Source organism: Oryzias latipes, chromosome 2 (genome assembly GCF_053564925.1).
Source record: "Oryzias latipes strain Hd-rR chromosome 2, Olatipes_Hd-rR_3.1".
Lineage (NCBI taxonomy): Eukaryota > Metazoa > Chordata > Actinopteri > Beloniformes > Adrianichthyidae > Oryzias > Oryzias latipes.
In genome coordinates, this window is record NC_136238.1 from 37,061,843 (window position 1) to 37,081,931 (window position 20,089).

Genomic DNA, 20,089 nt, shown 5'->3' on the forward strand with positions numbered 1-20,089 from the left:
CAGGAATTCCTCCAAGAAGTTCAGCTCAGAGATCATCAGCAGAGAAAAGCCTGAAGTTCTGATGGAAAATGACAACAGAACATGATCAATATTATTGATCCACATGGAATCCAGAAGAAACTCTGAGGCGAAGACATGAAGACACAAGCTTCAGAGACATGAGGAGAAGTCAGAGTGAATTCATTCTGGACTTTCTTCTCACATCTTCTCTTCAGAACATCTTTGTCTTTGATCCTTCAAATCTTCTGAAATCTGATCATCCATGGATTGTTTTTGTGGGATCAGATCCAGAGTTGCTGAAAGTTCTGCTGCCCTCTGCTGGTCAAAGTGTCCAAACAGCAGAGGTGTTTCTCTCATCATTCTATCTTTCAGTCACAAACACACTGGTTATATTTTATACTATTAAACCTGTTATAAGATATATAAGGCTTTATAACGGCTGTCTTTACTGCACACAAATTGTGTTTTATGAAAAACTCGTGAAAGAAAGTAAACAGTTCACTTCAACATTAGATATTTCTGCTCAGCAGATGGTGAACATTAGTCCAATAAAAAACAGGAAAAACAGTTGTTCTGGAGTAGGGTTTTGCTGATGGACGATATTATCGTCCATTGTGATGGGTGACTGATATCCCGATGGAGAGACACCATTGTGACGCCACGTTGCGAGTCGACACCATAAGCCGCGGTTACATGTACAAAATATCTTGATGGGATCAATGGTCGGATTATAATCCAACCGTGTACATGGGCCCAGAAAAATGTTTTCAGAATATAAAAACGTTCACTAAGGTCACACTTTCGGTCGGAATAAATCATTCGCACATGCGCCGTAGGGTTTGAAAACCGGAAGGGGATACAACTTCCGCCGAGCGGCTTTTTTCCCCAAACTTTATTGAATGTAACAATTCAATACAAAACGATAACAGCGCCGAGCGGTTATATACATTGACATGTCAGCTCGGTAAAATACGAGATGATCTTCTAAACGTGCTTTTAATGATGTTACAGTTATTATGTGGCGCTGCATCATGGCTAGACGTAAACATGTGGGAATAACATCAGCCTTTATTTAGTCGGGACACGACTGGAAACACAAATCCACGTGATTGTTTGAATGTTTTCTAAGGACTGAGCGACATTACTGCTTTGATGCTCAAACCGCTGTGTGTGCTGACGATCAGAGCTGGGCTCAGACACGCACTTTTAGACCCGGTTCTGAGTTCGGTTGCTTGTACCCCTAGAGCTGCGGGACAGATCGCAGTCTTAAATCTCCCACACATACCGCTCATGTACCCCCCCCCCTTCCCATCCAACACAAAGCTGGAAGTCAGCGCTCCGCCGGTCCACTTCACTAGTTAAGTGCGGAGCGGACTACTTCTTTTCTATTTTGTTTGTTACTTTTTTTGTTAAAGTCACTTCCCTCAGTATCACTTCCTGATACTGGATCATCGCGGATTAGTCATTAGTTGGGAAATAAAATAAAAAAAATGTAAAAATAGCCCCCCCCCCCCCCCCGAGAACCAAAAAGAACAGAGGAACAGGTTTAATCTCTACTAGAAAACATGAATCACAAGAACACCAGACACAAACACCAGTCTGGTTCTTTATCCGAATCTTCCTTCATGTGTTTTAAAACCTTTTCCTCTCTAAATGGTAGAGATGCGGTTCTACTGTGGTTAGACTGTGGATCGTTCCTTAGGTGGTGATCAGATTCAATTCATGAATCAAGCTCAACGGCTCACAGATCGAACCACGATTCTTGCTTTTTAACAGAATATGTTTGTACAGTTACAATAGGTATGTATTTTTACTGGATGTATAAAAAAGTTTAAATTATATGAAATAAATCAGCATCATTTAGAACCGAAGATCAAAATCAACAAAAGTGCTACAAACACAAAGATTTATATAGAAAGAAAGAAATGGGGTTTGTAACTTTAATCAAGTTTCCATCAACATTCTGGTTACGTTCAGCAGTAACATAAACAACAAAAACATAAACATAATTGTTGTCACGTTGCACAGTGGTGCAGTGGTTAGCGCTCTTGTCTCAAAGCAAGAAGTCCCTCGGTTCAAGTCCTGGTTGGAGGATCTGAAAACAGTAGAGTTTGCATGTTTGCCCCTGTGCATGTGTGAGTTTCCTCTGGGGACTCCAGCTTCCATCCCAAACATGCTTCATAGATCGATTGGTTGGTCTAAATTGTCCCTAGATGTGAATGTGAGAGTGCATGGGCCCTGTGACAGACTGGATGCAGGATGTCCCCTGCCTTCATGACCCCAAAAGGGAACAAACAGCTTAGAAGATGATTCATATGAAAATATTCTCCACAGTTTTTCCATCCTCAAAGTTCTGCAATACTTTATGTTTTAAAACATTGCATATTGAAGCCGCTTTTCTGAGCTGCAGAATTTGCTGATTCATGGTGATTCTATTAGTTAGTGGATTTAAAAGAAAATCTGTTTTCACTCAATGGTTACTAGCTCACATGATTTGACAAATTAAAAACTGCAGTCCCTTCTTTTAGCCTAAAACAACAATGAAAATATGACAAAAAATCAAATATGTTTACAAAACATTTTTCATAATAATGTACACACTTTGACAACATAAACATTGTCTTATCAGAAAATACAACAATGGTCAACTAAATAAGTTTTGTCTAAAATAATAAAAAACAATGGCAGGACAAAATGTAGTTAATGCCTCCTTTGAACTGAATTACTACATCAATGCTCTGTGTCATTGAGGCCACCAGATTGGGGGGGGTGCACATGTCATGAAAGCTCAGGGAGATTTAACAGCAGACTTCAAGTCATCTTTATCATTAGACCGGGTGTTTCATCTTCCTCTTCTTAACAGATCATAGATTTTATTCATTGGATTCAGCTCAGGGAACTTTACTGGTTGATCAAACAGTAACATCATAGTCACTGAAAAAGACTTAGGCAATTTTGGCAATGTGTGATGGTGCCGAATACAACCAGTCCACCAGTCTGACTGAGATAATTTACCCCTCCAATACCAAAGCAGTCGCTGGCAGGAAGGACACAATACACTTTGTAACCCTTGTGCTATCCTAGATGACCCCACCCTTCCATTGACGTGTTCTCCCTACCATGACAAAGGTGGATAAAGGTGGAATGTAATCGACTGAACCAGTGAAGATCACAAATCATTGAAAAAAATAAGTTTCAGCGCACTGTCTAGTGGGTCTAGATGACCCAACTCCCAACAGTAACGTGCCTAGGATAGCACAAGGGTTAAACATGATCACTAAATGTTTTTGACATAAACATTTGTTATGTTTTTTTTTCTGGACAAAGAACATTGTTTTATTTAAATTTATACAATAAATTCACTAAATTAAACTAAGGCTTGAAATATTCCAACAGTTTTCGTTTTTAGTATAAAAAAAATAAAGTTCTTTCTTTTAAAAACGAAAAAAAAAAAAAAACGACCAAATGGCATTTACACAATATTTTCCCATATACTGTACAAGTTTTCTGCTCTAAGTTTTTCTGTTTTTGAAGTTGAGATTTTTCTCTAAATCCTTTATATTTTTTTTTCGTTACAAAAGAAAAGCTTCTCACCTGTGTGTTTTCTAATGTAATTTACTATATGTTAGGAATGATTAGAAACAGAATAGTTAGACACTCCCTTTTGCATTTTATTAAACTAACTTTTACCTTTTATTACATTAATGGCTTAACCTCGATTTACTATGTATTATCATCTCAAAATTATATTACACTCCAGACAGAGCACAACCAAGACTATTGTCTCGCAACATTCCTTTAACATCCTCCCTTTTTCATCTTTGTGTGTCTCTGGTGTATGCGTTCTGGCAAATGTCTGCAAGAGATCTGACACTTTAGGTGCTCTGACCTTCGAGCATCTAGCCTGCAACAGTCTGTGGGTGTGTTTTTCACACCATGATCCATCGAATGAGGTTCTGAATATGCAAATGCAAGGTATGTATGACAGGCATTTTGCTGAACCCCTTTGTTCATACTTTGAATGCACTTTGTTCATCTGTCTGTAACCCTGCGTACAAATCTGTGGTCTTTGTGCGGAGTAAATCTACAAAAGATAAGTAACTGTCTCTGAGTCGTTATTCATTATTTCTGTGTGTAAGAAACTGACGGGGTTACGAACTAATACAAATACAGTCCTTTCTAGAAAATCCAGTTTCTTCACACTAAATTACATTTATGACTGAGCCATTTATCAGTCATAAAAACTATCTCTCACCTGTATGAGTTTTCATGTGTGTTTTTAGAAGAGGTATTCGACTAAAACTGGCATCACATTTATTGCAAGGCAAAGGCTTTTCTCCTGTGTGAATTCTCATGTGTGATTTGAGATTAGATATTTGACTAAAACTTTTATCACATTCTTTACAAGTAAAAGGCTTTTCTCCTGTGTGAGTTCTCATGTGTTTTTTGAGTTTTGATTTTTCACTAAAACTTTTATCACATTCTTTACAAGTAAAAGGCTTTTCTCCTGTGTGAGTTCTCATGTGTTTTTTGAGTTTTGATTTTTCACTAAAACTTTTATCACATTCTTTACAAGTAAAAGGTTTTTCTCCTGTGTGAGTTCTCATGTGTGTTTTGAGATCATATATTTGACTAAAACTTTTTTTACATTCTTTACAAGTGAAAGGTTTTTCTCCTGTGTGAGTTCTCATGTGTACTTTGAGATGAGATGTATTACCAAAATATTTTTTACATTCTTGACAAGAAAAAGGCTTTTCTCCTGTGTGAATTCTCATGTGTGCTTTAAGATTAGATATTTGACTAAAACTTCTTTTACATTCTTTACAAGTAAAAGGTTTTTCTCCTGTGTGAGTTCTCATGTGTGTTTTGAGATTAGATGAATCACTAAAACTTGTATCACATTCTTCACAATAAAAAGGCTTTTCTCCTGTATGAGTTCTCATGTGTGAGTTGAGACTAGATATTTGACTAAAACTTCTTTTACATTCTTTACAAGAAAAAGGCTTTTCTCCTGTGTGAGTTCTCATGTGTATTTTGAGATGAGATATACGACTAAAACTTGTATCACATTCTGTACAAGTAAAAGGCTTTTCTCCTGTGTGAGTTCTCATGTGTGTTTTGAGATCACATATTTGACTAAAACTTTTTTTACATTCTTTACACGTAAAGGGCTTTTTGCCTGTATGAGTTGTCCTGTGTTTTTTGAGATTAGATTTATAACTAAAACTTTTTTCACAGTTTTTACAAGAAAATGTTTTCTTTCCTGTATGAGTTTCCATGTGAAGTTTCAATTGAGGCCGCCCACTAAACATTTTACCACATTTTTTAGATGCACAATATCTTTCATCAGACCCATTTTGGACATAACTTCTGTCTCTTCTCTTCCCCTGGTCTCTGTTCTGGGGGTCTGTCTCTTCATCTGTAGTTGATGTTGATTCTGTCTCTTCATCAGTAGTTGATGTTGATTCTTCATGTCGGTTTCCTTCTTCATCCTGACTATCAGTTACATTAAAGCTCTGCGGATTGTTTAGATCTGCTTCACTGTTCTCATCTTCCTCATAAGTAGGAATCTCCATCAAGGTATCAGTCTCCTGCTTCAGATCAAGCTGATCTTCATCCTGACTGATACAGAGTTCCCCTGGTTCCTCTTTAATTTGTGGTGGTTCTGGTTCCTCATGATCCATTCTGAAGTTCTTCTGCTGATTTTTTAGATCTGCTTCAACGTTCTCATTTTCCTCAAAAGTAGGAATCTCCATCAAGGTATCAGTCTCCTGCTTCAGATAAATCTGATCTTCATCCTGACTGATGCACAGTTCCCCTGGTTCCGCTTTAATCTGCGGTGGTTCTGGTTCCTGTTTAATCTGTTGAAGTTGTTTCTCTCCTTGTTCCTCTTCAGTTTGTGGAGGATCTGGTTCCTCATGATCCACTCGGAAGTTCTTCTGCTGATTTTTTATATCTGCTTCACTGTTCTCATCTTCCTCATAAGTAGGAAACTCCATCAAGGTATCAGTCTCCTGCTTCAGATCAAGCTGATCTTCATCCTGACTGATGAAGACGTTCCCTGGTTCCTCTTTAATCTGTGGAGGTTCTTGTTCCTCCTGTACCTCTTTAATCAGTGAAGGATCTGGTTCCTTCTGTTGCTCTTCACTTTGAGCAGGTTCTGGTACCTTCTGTTGTATTCTTAAGTTTCTCTGCTGGTGGCAGAGATCTTCCTCTTCAGTCATCCAATGATGGGGGAGAACTGTAGGAATACAAACACAAGAAAAGGCCCTTTTATACTTTTAAACGAGTTTGTGTATTGACTAACACCAATAAAAGTCGAAATCTGCTCAGTCAGGAACCTTAGAGTTTAAATCTTTAAATATAAAATATGAAAAACTGTTCTTTCCAGGGGCGCTGGATGGGCTGCCCATCTGCACCTGGGGCTGGGATCACTCCTTCCCTGGCTCTGGGACGGGCGGGGCAACCCTCTTGGGGCCCGCGGTTGCTCTGGGTAACATCCACCAGGTCTGCGGGGTCTGGGCGGGGGCTTTGTTGGACCTGTCCTGTGGGGGGGGCTGTCTGGAGGAGGGGGGGGGGGGTCTACCAGCTGTCCCAAACTTAAACTCATCTTCATATAATCCCTTATTAGGGTGATGGGGGGGGGGGGGTGTTCAGCCTGCATTGCACCTTGGGGGGAGGATCTACTTGGCAGTGGTCCCCCTCCCGTGGTTGCCGTATGGAATTGCCCCCCCCCTCTCTGTTTTATTTGCACCGTAGACATGTAGGGCCCTTAGTAAGGGGGGGGGGGGGTGCTTGGACATCACTGCCAGCAAGTAGTAGATGTCCTTTAGGTCCTACCTGCCAATTTTAACTGCACTGTAGACATTTAGGGCCCTTGGTGGGGAGGGTGATGGGACATCACTGTGAGTAAATGTGGACGAGCTTGGTCGGGCCATGTTTACAACACCCCTCGTGTGGACCCCCTCTACTCCTGGATGTCTTCCTCCTGGGCGGGGGCAGCTGACCCCTCGCCTTGCTCCTTCATGGACCAACCGTGGGCCAGGTGGGGGCTGCATGGAGCACGGGGCGGGTCTCCCTTGGGGGGCCCTGGCTCGTACCTGGGGTTCGGGCGGGAGGATGATCAGAACTCTTGGGGTGATGATGACGTGCTCGTCTGGGGCTGTGGGCACTCTTCTGGGGCTGTGCCCTGCATTGGGCCCTCGCTGCGTGGCGGGGGGCTGCTCTCCTGGTTGAACTGGAGCAGCACTCTCTGCCCCCCCCTCCCCATGCCTCCCTGCTCTCTGGCTTTGGGGGCCCCGTGGGCTATGGTGTCAAATTAGCGCCTAAAGTATTGCGCATCAAAACAGTAAAACCGCGCATCAAAACCCCAAATCTGCTAATCAAAGTGCATAAATTGAGAACCAAAACCCACAATTTGCAACCAAAAGCCATTCCCCAAAGCACAATCCTATTTCTCAGCTGCCGATTTGTTTTCTCGTCATTCTGAAATCCTGTTTTTGAGTTGCAGTTTTATTTTGAAATTATCTTTTTGAGTTGCGCTTTTATTTTTTGAGTTGCGCTTTTATTTTTTGCGGTTTTGATTCTAAAACCTGTTGACACGTAAAAACAGCGACATGTCAGTCAAGGGGAGGGGAGGTGGGACATCCCTGATATCCAGAAGCTCATTGGCTGCCGAATAACACCGAGTCTTACGTCAACAGACCAGTTTAGAATGTGCCGGTAAGTTTTTCATGTTTTTCATATCTTTTACAATATTAAACGATCAAACTTGTACTTTATTGAACCAGAGGACGCCAGCACAGCCAGATGAGGAGCTCCAACAGTAGCTGCTAGTGAAAAAAGATGTTAGAAAGTTAGATGTTGCATGACAAACTATCACCATTGTTCTCCTGTGTTAGCATGCTAGCTAGCTCAATGCTAGCGGGGTTTCCAGCTCTTTCCATGACTTTTATGGATTAAACAAAGTCGAGTTTTTACCACAGTGTCAGTATCAGTCATGTAAACCTGGGAATAATTGCCCGTGAATTGTCACTAGGGTTAATCAAATATGTTACAACCTATAAGGTTTCTCAATATTTTTCAGGGTTTGCAGACAGAGGGAATTATTGAACAGAGCAACAATATTGCTGTGCCATATTTCCAAAATGTATGCGTCTGCACTATGCAGACTGGCAGAATTCTGGTATGAGTAAATTGTAGCAGACCAGCAAAAACGTGCTTTATTCCCCTTAAAATTATTCCAGTATTAGACATCAATAGAATTATTAGTTTCTTTTTAATTAGGATGGGATTTTAAAATGGACTATTCCTGTATGTCTGTTGTTTTCTATAAGGACCGTTGTTATGCATGCTATAACAAAAAAGGCAGGAATTCTGAGGCAGCTACAACGTGGATGTCTACAACTTCTTGAAGGTAAAGAAAACAATTTTAATCTTAATTTTTCTCTTCTTTTTTGGGTTAATTAACTTTGGTGTCTTTGTTTCTTTCCAGATGCAGGCCCCAAAGACATCCCTGGTCTGATGCAAAGGCTGTCCAGCAGGATCACAGACATCTCCTGTTAACTGAAAGAGATGCATTTAAAATAGTTGTCCATTTTGACCATGATTGCATTGACAACATGCCCAGGCACACCGTCTGCTTCCCATTTCTCAGTGCCTGTACGAAAACAGTGACTTTTCCACCTCAAGTCTTTTGAGGAGTTTTAAAAATAGTTATTTTAATTTCTCTGAATTGTGGTTCAGAATTTCACAGAATCTAATACACTTTACTCTGTGTTTCAAAGATATTTGCAAAACAATCTATCAGTCTTCTGTACAAAACACATTTAATGGTCAAACATTAAAAAGTGAAGCACTACAAAATACCAGTGGTGATTATTAGCCATTTATTTTCTTAAGGGGGGCAGTATTTTGTAAGGCAGATGAGATCTGTTCACATTGTTAGTTTTTGTTACATCCTGCTGAGATGACATGCATAGATCAGTGCATAAATGTTAATGTCTTGGCCATGGTTTTCCCATGTCCCACAGGGGTTGAACAGGTCTGAGAGGAGAGAGGACAAGCCACAGAGGGAACAACTCCAACAGTTTCCTGCTCTGCCTGGTTTAAGTTAGACTGTCGTCCAATATCCACAGCATCCTGCACACAAAGAAAAAATGTATTTAAGAAAGTTAAAATGAGAATACAGTATATACATATATATATACCTTAAATGATACTCAGTAGCTGCATATTGTCAGAGTTAACTTCCTGTGTGAACCTGCAATCTTTAAGGTTGAGAATAAAACGGTTTGGGAATACAGTTCAGAATCAGAAAAACTTTATTGATCCCACAAGTGGGAAATTTGTTCTGGTACCTCAAATAAATAATGTGTTTCTGAATCATAATTTTACTTTTATTATTTTAAATAGGGATGAACTTGATCCCAAACTAGGAAAGGTGTCACTTTCTTACAGCAATCTGTTGCTTTGTTCAATCAATCTGTAATCCCTAAAGATATATTGAGAAACCTTCTAAATTATACATGAATGTGCTTCTTGAAAATTTTTTTTGATTAATCCCAATTACAATTCACAGGCAATTATTCCCAGGTTTACATGACCGATCCTGACACTGTGGTAAAAAAAAAAATCGACTTTGTTTAATCCATAAAAGTCATGAAAAGAGCTGGAAACCCCGCTAGCATTGAGCTAGCTAGCATGCTAACACGGGAGAACAATGGTGAAAGTTTGTCATGCAACGTCTAACTTTTTAATATCTTTTTTCACTAGCAGCTACTGGTGGAGCTCCTCATCTGACTGTGCTGGCGTCCTCTGGTTAAATAAAGTACAAGTTTGATCATTTAATATAGTAAAAGATTTGAAAAACATGAAAAACTTACCGGCACATTCTAAACCTGAAACCCTCTAAAATCTGTCAAACACAACAGAAGACAGTCTTCTCTTTCTACATCGCAGTTCATCTTTACCGGTTTAGCTCATTCTTTTAGAGCGATTATGCTGCGTTTTTAAACAGCACCCTGTTTTGTGTCCTGATTGGCTGGAGACCCTGTCACTCAATCTCCTCAGTCCGTGCCGTGTCTCCTGTACAGAAACGCAGAGCTCTTCAGATTTACAGAAATCTTTGATCCATCAGATCTTTTTTTTCATTCCAAGATCCTGGACTTGATTTCCATGAAAGTTTGAGATTTCAAACAAGAGACAAGGATGAAAATGTTCATGTCTGTCTGAGAAAAGTGTATGTAGGCAGTGAGGAGTTTTACTGCCATAAACTTCTGTAATCAGACTCCTTGGATTTTAGCGATCATGGTTATTTTTAGGACAAAACTCTTGCAATAAACGAGCAAACTCTGTACTGGTGAAAAGGTAACGCAGATATATGCGTAGCTGCAGCAGAACATGTAGAAATTTTCTTTTTCATAATTACTGGATGAGAAACAGACGCACAGGACACAGCGGAGCTGCGCAAATCGTGAGAAGTGACGCAGCCCTGAAAGTCTCAGCGGAATTATGACGTGAGAGGATTGACTATCAGAAAACAAGTGAAGGGAAACCGAAGATCCAAACAGTCATGCTGCTGATGCCCAAAATGGATGAACCGCGAGGCGCCAACAGTTCTCACATACAGTCACCTTGACGGCAGTGATGCCAAGCTGCTGTTGGAAGAGTTTCATCAACCGGGAGGTGAAGTTGGTTCGCTGGTCTGTCAGAATTTCATCAGGTATTCCTACCCTGGAGAAAAACTGAATCAACGCTCTCATGACTGCAGGAGCTGTAATGGTGTGCCAGGGAAAAGCTTCTAGGAACCGTGTAGCAGATTCACAAACCACCAGGATGTACTCGTGACTAGAGATGGGTATCCTTAAGGTTTTAACGGTACTACTACTCTTATTGATACTGCTTATCGATCCGGCATTTTAACGGTACTCTTATCGATACTTTGTGAGGATGAAAAATAAACAAATAAATAACAAATTAAGAGCATAAACGGTTTTATTTCCTCATTATGCAACAGCATTGTTTTTTCACAAAACATTTTACTTTATGCATGACAGTGTTCCAATAAAAACATGGAATGCACGTTGATGTGCTAGACCAGAGTCCTGAACCTCTCCAAGAGCCATTTGAATCAGTTTCCCACTGAGATGAAAGCACAGGGAGCCGCTACACTAGGGGTGTTAGAAAGTTAGAAAAAGGTTTTTGCCGATATATAGTGATAGTTAATTTGGCAATACTTGTATTGATTAAAAATGCTGTCATGATATTTATTTAATTATCCGTATTCTTTATGAGAGTGATGTTTCCTTTGATCTTTTGTCCATTTTCCACAACATTGAATAGACTTTTCTGTCTGTCAAACACAGAGTTAAGATGAGTGAGATGATGGAAACAAATTCACTTTCATGCAGACTCCTTTGTATTTATTGTCTTTAAATCCAGTAAACCCAATACATTATATTAATTTTATGGATGACAACTATGTTTTAATAGGAAGCAGCTGTTAGTTTGTTGCGGGTCTGGAATCATAAGCGGATGGGTCTAAGCCCCGCTTCTCTCCCGCATCGTATGGTCATTGTAGCAGCAAGGTGACAGGATAGTGGGGGCGCCCTGATGCAAATTTAATACATTTTATGCGGAAATGGGTGGCGTTCACAGATGCAGACACGCCCCCTCCGTGTGCTTATGCTGCTTTCTTCCTTCTACCTGTGCCTTTAACACCTGATGGTGTTAAAGGCACCACGACACTCTGAGTACCTGGTAGTTATTTTACAAAAACGCAGAGAGACGCCGCATTTTGGACCGTTAGCTCTTTCTGCCATCCTAAAACTTTGGTAGCGTTCTTGTGTGTTGACTGACTTGGCGAGTTAAATATGGCAGATAAGGTTTATATCTTGTGGGACACAAAAAAGCGACTTCTCCTGTACCGATAGCAGAACCGTCGAGGTCAGATCTTAACGATACTGCAGTCTTGAAGAATGTTGCCCCAGGGCTCCCTCAATACTGGGGCATGGTACCCACCCCTACTCGTGACCACGTTCTCCTGAACGGTGTGGAAATGATGATCAGTAATGCTCTGTCTGACTTATGTGTGATGGCACGTTTCTGGCAAGTAAGACATGTTGCACAGTACGTCTGAAAATCAGTGTACAAAGAAAAAAATGTGAACTAACACGAAGATATGTTTTGTGATGACCCAGGTGACCCGCCCATGTGAGTGTGTGCTAAGTGCATGATGAGTGGCCTGCAGGTGGTTGGAACAACTCACCGTAGGTGTTCACCTTTAGCTGCACACAGAACATCATCAACAACAATAAACTGCACATTTCCCAAACATTTGTTACTTTCCATCGTCACTTTGGCGAACAAAGGTTTTAAAGTTTGGTCTTCATTTTGTAAAGCTAAAATGTCAGCTGGTATTTCAAATGTTTCTGCTGTGGTTGGGATCTCAGGATCCGGCAACTTAATTTTTTTTTTCAAACCGTCTCTGGACTTTTTTTTTGGCATTTCTTTGCTCCCATCAAAGAAACTGTCATCCATGTGTGGAAGACTTTGCTTCCCAGCTTTAGCCTGAGCCTTAGTAAACACACTAACAGCTAGCTCAGCTTAGCTTTAGCTGTTTCAATAGCCTCATTTAATCAGTCCCTCAACATCAGTAAATCACACCCCAAAATCAAATCAACAAGGCAGGTTGTCTACCACCCCAGCAGTCAAAAGGCATGATTGTTCATCTATGGTCACAGTTACATCCGCTTTTGTGTAAAAATGTTTGTCACCATGTACACACAAAACATTTGTTTGCCTGCCATAATCAAGTCCACCAAAAGGGATTAAACTCTGTTTGACCAAAGAAACAAAACTACCAGTGTCCAGCATAACAGTAACCTGCTGTCCATTCACAGTCACAGATTTGTCTTTGTCCGTGTGAACAGGCCCTGATCCTGCGACAATCTGGGTGCATAGCAAGCACCTGTGAATTTAGTCTTGCGAATTGGGCATACAGAGGCTTTGTGACCAATCTGCTGGCAATAGTAACACACAAGGTCCTTACCAACTGCTCCCTGGTCAGGTGTTGGGTTGGTACCTTGTAGGGTTGGGCGATGTCCCCTAAATTGGCAGTTGACAATGTTTGCAGTCAACCATCGGGATGGACGATGATATCGTCGGGGGAGGGGGGTTTGTCATTATATAAATATTATTCATTATTTTACTTTATTTATTTTATTTCCCAAATAATGACTCATCCGCGATGATCCAGTCTAAACTGAGTGAAGTGACTTAAAAAAAATAGAAAAGAAGTGGTCCGGTCCTGCGTTTGATTAGACCGGTGGAGCGAGCAACGGTGTCTCTAGCAGAGCAGACGGACTTACAGTTTTGTGTTTTAGGGGAAGTACGGATGCTTTGTTACGTGTGGGAGACATAGGACTGTGATCCGTCCCGCAGCTCTACCTGAACGAGCTACCGGAATTTATGAGAAGCGGGTCTCCCGGTAAAAGTGTGTGTCGGGGCAGAGCTCGAAGCGCTAGCTAACGCAGTGCGTAAGCTTCGAAGCAGAAAGGCCACTCAGTCCTTAGGAACCGTTCAAACAATAGTGGATTTGTGTTTCCAGTCGTGTCCCAATAATCCTTATCAAGCGTCATATGGTGTCGACTCGCAGCGTGGCGGGGCGTGGCATCACGATGGGGAGACACCATCAGTCACCCATCACGATGGACGATGGTATCATCCCTAGTACCTTGCGTTGGCTGATTGAAGTCTCTCCTTGCAGGTCTCGATGGAGCAGTTTGAATGGGATGACGCTGATCCCCACCCGACAGCCTTGTAGATGCCCCTCGTCGAGCATTAACGTACTGCAGCGCAAGCCGGGCAGCAGTGAGCCCATCCTCTGGTTCGTGCTCCTTTACCCACGTCCTGATGTCAGCTGGAAGCACACGCAGCAGCTGCCCCCGGATGACAATCACCCCGATCTGGTCCTTCGTGTGTTTCTTTGGGCGGATCCAGCGACGGTAGAGGCCCTTCAGTCGGTGGTACGTCTGAGTTGGATTCTCCCCGTATGGCACCACAACGGACCAGAACTGCTGGCGATAAGTGTCTGGCGAGATGTCAAATTTCACCAGGAGTGCGTGTTTCAGGTCTTTGTAGATGTGGGCTTGCTGCTCGTCAATTGCCATGTAGGCCACCAACACCTTTCCGGACAGTAGTGGCACCAGGCGACACAAAATCAACACAAAATCCTCCGGCGTCCGTGTCGCGCACTCAAGAACACATGCAGCTTGTATGTCATGTATGTACTTTCGGGCTCTGTGAATGGATTGAATTCTCCATCTAACACCAAACACAAGTCATTTGTTTTTTAACACACCTCTAAACAGCCAAACAGCATGAACGTCACTTCAGGTCTTAGACACTTCAGTCATGGTTCAACAAAAAGAAACACGCATGCCCGGCCGCATCCCAGAATCCTTTGGGGCCATTAGACCCAACGTGCACGTGATCGCCACTACAATATGATGAAGCTTTCAAGTTAAAAGCAATCGTTAAAAGCAGCGTGAAAAAATCCCCCATCAGTAAATGGAAATGCCGGTCAGCTGCGTGACGGAGAGAACAGCGCATGCTCAGAAGTGTATTTACCTCTGAGTCATAGTGACTCGGCTGGCTGCACGTAAATATGCGTGAATAACATCAGCCTTTATTTTGTCGGGACACGACTGGAAACACAAATCCATGTGGTTGTTTTTACGGTTTCTAAGGACTGAGCGGAATTTTGCATTGAAAAGCTCACAGCCGCCGTGTGAGCTTTTCGGATAGGAAGGGGAGACAAGGAGCCCGCTTGGCGAGCGCGGAGCGCAGAGGCGTCCGCGGAGCAACAAGTGTTTGTTGTGAAAGGAAACTTCTGACGAACGCGCCGTGCTGAGGCGCGCGCTTTTCAGTCGCCGCAGCTTTATTTTACTGGTGTTTTTTTAACCAGCCCCGTTAGTACCATAATGCTGCCGCGACACAAGCGGAAGGAGAGCTGTTCCTTTTCACCCCTCCATGCACTGATGCTCCTTGCTCATTCTTAAACACGTACAACAGTGTGGCGAGCCGGGCGTTGGCCCCGCTTTTAGCCCCTAAGACTCATGGGAAATGGGGGATCGCGGATGTAAATTTCCTCATCATAACTGAGGGATGTAATGTTGATTATATGGTTACTGTTTGTAATTTTATGTATGATACCTAGATTGTCAATAAGTAAAAAAAAATAAAATAAAAAACCCCATAACTGAGGAACTTGTGAACAGAATAGAGGTCCATGCCGTTTCAGTTGTGGGTGTACTTGGATACATGAGCTTGAGTCAAGGCAGTACCCGCCCACAGTGTGGTAATGAGCCACGCTCACCCTGGGAGTCAGGACGTGCTTTGTCGAAGCAGCGGCTTGTATTATGATGCGGCTTGTGTATGTACAAAAATAATTAAGCACGTGAAAATAGGTGGGTGCGGCTTGTAATCGGGTGCGCTTTATAACCCGGAATTTACGGTACCTATCTAACTAATGAACTAACTATATAGCCTATATAGGTGTTGTGGATTGACTGTGACTGTCTGGGTCAGCGCTGTGTGTAGGAGGATGCGCGTGTTGATTCCTCTGCAGCGGACCGCTCTCTAGCTGCACGTGAGCCTTCACCTGTGCTCTCTGGTACAGACATCTTTTCAGAATATTATATATTGCCCAGTAATAAACAGACTGCAGACACTTTGTCACCTTTCCGCTGGCCATGAAGCCTGACACCCATGAAGAACGCGGGGCAGGAGGCCTTTATTCATGGAAATCTAACAGCGCGCGTTCATGTTTGGTGTTACAGAGAGTGAAGGAGAACAGTAATAACCCGCCCCTAACACAAAATCCTACGGTGGGCGGCCGTGTCACGCACTTAAGAACGCACGCAGCTTATTACGGAAATGAATACAATGGAAATTAATAATTAGAACGCATTAAATTTGTCGTATTCCCTCACAAGGCAGAAACTTCGGTTTTAGAATGAGGATGTGTGCTTCTGAAAGCGCGCGCCTGTGTGTCTGTAAAGGGAGCCGCGTCTCACGTGCAGCGCAGAGCGCACGCCAACAACAGACAGTGACAGACAGTGAAATGTCAAATTTCACTAAGAGTGCGTGTTTCAGGTCTTTGTAGATGTGGGCTTGCTGCTTGTCAATTGCCATGTAGGCCACCAACACCTTTCCGGACAGCAGTGGCACCAGGCGACACAAAATCAACACAAAATCCTCCGGCGTCCGTGTCGCGCACTCAAGAACACATGCAGCTTGGAATGGAAATGAATACAATGGAAATGAATAATTAGAACGTAGTAAAGTTGTCGTATTTCCTCGCGAGACGGAAACTTCTGTTTTAGAATGAGGATGTGTGTTTCTGAAAGCGTGCGCCTGTGTGTGGGTGGGTGTGTGTGTGAGTAAAGGGGGTCATGTGCAACAGAGGCAGTGAGAGCGCGTGCCGACGAGAGACAGTGACAGGCGTGGTGGGAGAGAGGAGAGAACAGTCTGAAAGAAAGAAGGAAAGTCTGAACACAGGACTAGCAGAAAAAGGAAATTATCAGCAAAGATGAATGTGTTTAATGTGTTAATTATAGTTCCAATCACGCACCATGTGCTGAACTTTAAAAAAAAAAACGAAAGAAAAAAGTGCGGTGATGCGGTCATCACCGCGGTGATAAGGTCATGATGAGGTTATCGTCACAGCCCTCCTTGCTGCGTCCGCCACTTAGATACCAGTTAAAGTCATTGTTTGATCGCTACATGGAGTGGTGTCAGTGAATATCTCACATACAGTGCATGGAATACACAGAGAATGTTGAGAGATCAGGTTTATTATTTAGAAGAGTTCTGCATGGTAATCATGTTCAGAAAAGAAAACACAGGGAGCCGCATCACCCTCTGCAATCATAAGGGGTAGGGGTGAGTTAAAGCCCCTCCCCCACCTCTACCTGTTCACGTCCTGCAGCTGAGAGTTGTTTTCCCCCGCGCTCCTTCAGTGTATTCTACACAGAGAGCGCAAAACACGGTCAGCATAGCAGCAGGTTGACACCACAGTCGGAGCGCCACCGCAGATTTCATCAGTTTGATGTGGAAATCCAGAAACCATAAAAAGGATAAAGCGGGTTAAGAAAACGAATGGAAGGCTGGTCGGAAATATTTATACTTTACTCATTTTATTATTAGTGTCTTTTGAAAGAGAGAGAGAGAGAGAGAGAGAGAGAGAGAGAGAGAGAGAGAGAGAGAGAGAGAGAGAGAGAGAGAGAGAGAGATAGAGAGAGAGAGAGAGAGAGAGAGAGATAGAGAGATAGATAAGAAACAGCAGTTTCAGTAAACACACCGAGCTAGCACTGGTTTTCAGCACCCACATATAGTATATACACCCGCCCGGACAGTATGTTAGTGTAGAACCGCCACTAAGTGACAGACGGGTCACCAAACAGAAGGAAGGAAGCTCAAAGGGCTTCTCTGTTTGTTTGATGAAGGTAAACATACCTATGCGGTGGAGTTTAAGCTGCGGGTTCCACTTCCAGCTGATATCCAGCAGTCTGCGCTGAAGACAGAGCTCCTCCTCGTTCTGGACGATGGTTCCTTCAGCAGCAGAAAGTTGTTCTCTGACAGAACCTTCCTGAGGTTCTGAAGACATGGTTCCTGCTCCGATCTTCAGCTCCAACTCCCACAAACACCGCCGTCCTCTTCACTGCAGCTCCGATCGATCATCTGCTAGTCTCACAATCACAGCAATCCACGTTGTCTTTCCGTTCAACACTTCTTCACTCATTTACGACACTTTGGAAAATGCTGAGAGTTCCACACGAACCACGTATCGTCCTTTCTGTCCAAAAACCTCACAAACGTCCCAACAAAACACCACCGACCTCTCAACACAAGCTAACGCTGCTAGCCTGCTAACAAGCTAACGCTGATAGCGCCTCGTGCTGTTTACTTCCGGGTCACGTGCAGAAACTGTATTTAAAAAGAAACGTATAAACTGCTTAACTGAACCTCAACATAGTTAAAAAAAAACTTCAAATAGTTAGAAAAAAAATCAGGAGATAGCAAAAAAAGAAAATCAAAATAGAAAAAATGTATCGAACATACTTTTTGAGAGCTGTTGTGACGTCATCACAATGGGTCGTTCTCAATTCTTTTTTTTTTTTTTTTTTTTAAATCAACTTTATTGCACATTATGTCATTTTACAAAGATGTACTTTTAGGTATGCAATAAAAACACAACTGCAAATATCAAATACACAACTGTAACAAACAGAAGAACAAGAATAGAGAGAAATAAGCCAGGGGGTTAAACTCTACGAGAAAATACTGAAACTATCACATACAGATAATGTTCTGATTGCTTTTTGCTTCTCTGAATTTCGAATACTGTTGATATACTGATTTAATTCAGAAAGGAATACAGTGAAACAAGGTTTTCTACCAGAAAATTTACATTTATGAACATGGAATTTAGCCAAAATTAGTAAAAGATTTAAAAGAAAAGCAGAGTCCTTTTGCATATTGTTTGATATTAGACCCAACAAAACATCTTTCCAAGATAAGACAAAACAAGAATGAATTTTATCATTAATAAAATCACATATCTTCTGCCAAAATACCTTCACTTTGGGACAATGCCAAAAAAGATGGATAACTGTTTCAGGGGAATTACAACCAAAACTACAGAGTGTGTCAATGTTTAATTTAAATCTGTTCTGAATAAACATTTTAGCTGGATAAATTCTATGGATAATCTTAAAAGAAACTTCTTTAACCTTATTAGTGATTCAAAATTTATTGGGTGTTTGCCAAACCTCCTTCCATGCAATGTCTTCAACAAACATGTTCCAATAAGACATGCTACGAGGTAGTGAAACAATGTTCATTTGAAATAATGTTCGTATTGCTTTGTTGTTTTTCCTAGGATAACCGGTCAGACATATTTTCCCCACAGGAGTATTTATGGGAGAGAGTAGAAAAGGCTCCTCAATATTAACTCTGTGTTGGAATTTAAACAGCATGCAGACACCAGAGGGAATAGCTCCAAACACTCTAGCATATTCTAAAGGGGGAACAGGGAAGTTAAATTTAGATAGGAATTCCTCATAAGTTAAAAGTAAGCCCTGGTTGTTAAATAATTGATACACAAAAATAATCTTATTTCGAAACCAATGTTCTATGAAGAGTGATTTACGTTTATATAAAATGTCCCTGTTATTCCAGATAGAATATTTGTGAGGTGAAAAGTTGTGTTTGTATACAAGGGACCATGAAAGGAAGGCTTGGCGGTAAAATGCAGATAATTTTAGTGGGATTTTACATACATCATAATTACACATGAGAAAGAAATCAACACCACCAATTTTAGATAAAAGATGAAGAGGTATAGTGTTCCAAATGGAGCTGGGATTTCTAAAAAGTTGTTTCAGCCAATTAATTTTAAATGTGTTATTCAAGGTAGAAAAATAGAGAAAATTGAGGCCACCTTTGTCATAGGAGTTCATGAGAACATTTTTCTTCTGTTTTTCTGGATGAAATTAAAAAGCATTTTGTCGATTTCTTTGATAATTTTAACATCAACATGTAAAGCCAAAGTTGCGTATGTTAAGTGGGAAATACCTTCTGCTTTGCTGAGTAAGATCCTTCCTCTCAAAGATAGATCTCTGGAGAGCCACTGATTCAATTTCCTTTGAGTTTTTTCGATTATTGGGATAAAATTTAGGGAGCTTCTTGCATGTTGGTCTTTTGTTATTAAAATACCTAAATATTTCACTTCAGATTTAACTGGAAGATTATACAAAGTGGTAGCAGCACATTCTGTGATTGCCATTAATTCGCATTTATTCACATTCAGACAAAGACCGGACGCCTTTGAAAATGTCCCAATAACGTCAAAAGCAACAGGAATTTGCTTTTCCTTTTTTTATAAAAAGTGTAGTGTCATCTGCAAGTTGAGTAATAATTAGTTCTTTGTCAATGAGATTGATGCCTTCTACTGCACTGGATTTAATGTGATCTGATAACAGTTGAGAAACTAAAAGGAAAAGATACGGAGAAACAGGACAAC

General features: G+C 41.5%; 2 protein-coding genes across 2 annotated transcripts; both read right to left on the reverse strand.

The window, feature by feature from the left end:
- Window positions 1-1,926: 1,926 nt before the first annotated feature.
- Window positions 1,927-18,167, reverse strand: LOC144987056 (uncharacterized). The gene is made up of 2 exons (XM_078935980.1): window positions 17,521-18,167; window positions 1,927-6,241 (listed from the first exon to the last, which is right to left on the reverse strand). The coding sequence occupies exons 1-2, from the start codon at window positions 17,669-17,671 to the stop codon at window positions 4,245-4,247; spliced, it is 2,148 nt and encodes a 715-aa protein (XP_078792106.1). The 5' UTR covers window positions 17,672-18,167; the 3' UTR covers window positions 1,927-4,244.
- On the reverse strand, window positions 6,644-17,505 carry LOC144987987 (zinc finger protein 24-like). Its single transcript, XM_078937983.1, has 2 exons — window positions 13,736-17,505; window positions 6,644-7,325 (listed from the first exon to the last, which is right to left on the reverse strand). The coding sequence occupies exons 1-2, from the start codon at window positions 14,169-14,171 to the stop codon at window positions 7,306-7,308; spliced, it is 456 nt and encodes a 151-aa protein (XP_078794109.1). The 5' UTR covers window positions 14,172-17,505; the 3' UTR covers window positions 6,644-7,305.
- Window positions 18,168-20,089: the final 1,922 nt, after the last annotated feature.

Bases quoted from the DNA above. Each gene is read 5' to 3' on its own strand.
- LOC144987987 (XM_078937983.1), bottom strand. From the start codon at position 14,171: ATGGCAATTGACGAGCAGCAAGCCCACATCTACAAAGACCTGAAACAC. The intron at 7,326-13,735 runs GTACTAGGGATG...GCAATACTTTAG, and splicing joins CTTCAATCAGCCAACGCAAG to GCGCTAATTTGACACCATAG.
- LOC144987056 (XM_078935980.1), bottom strand. From the start codon at position 17,671: ATGTCTTCAGAACCTCAGGAAGGTTCTGTCAGAGAACAACTTTCTGCT. The intron at 6,242-17,520 runs GTATGTTTACCT...GTATTCCTACAG, and splicing joins GCTTAAACTCCACCGCATAG to TTCTCCCCCATCATTGGATG.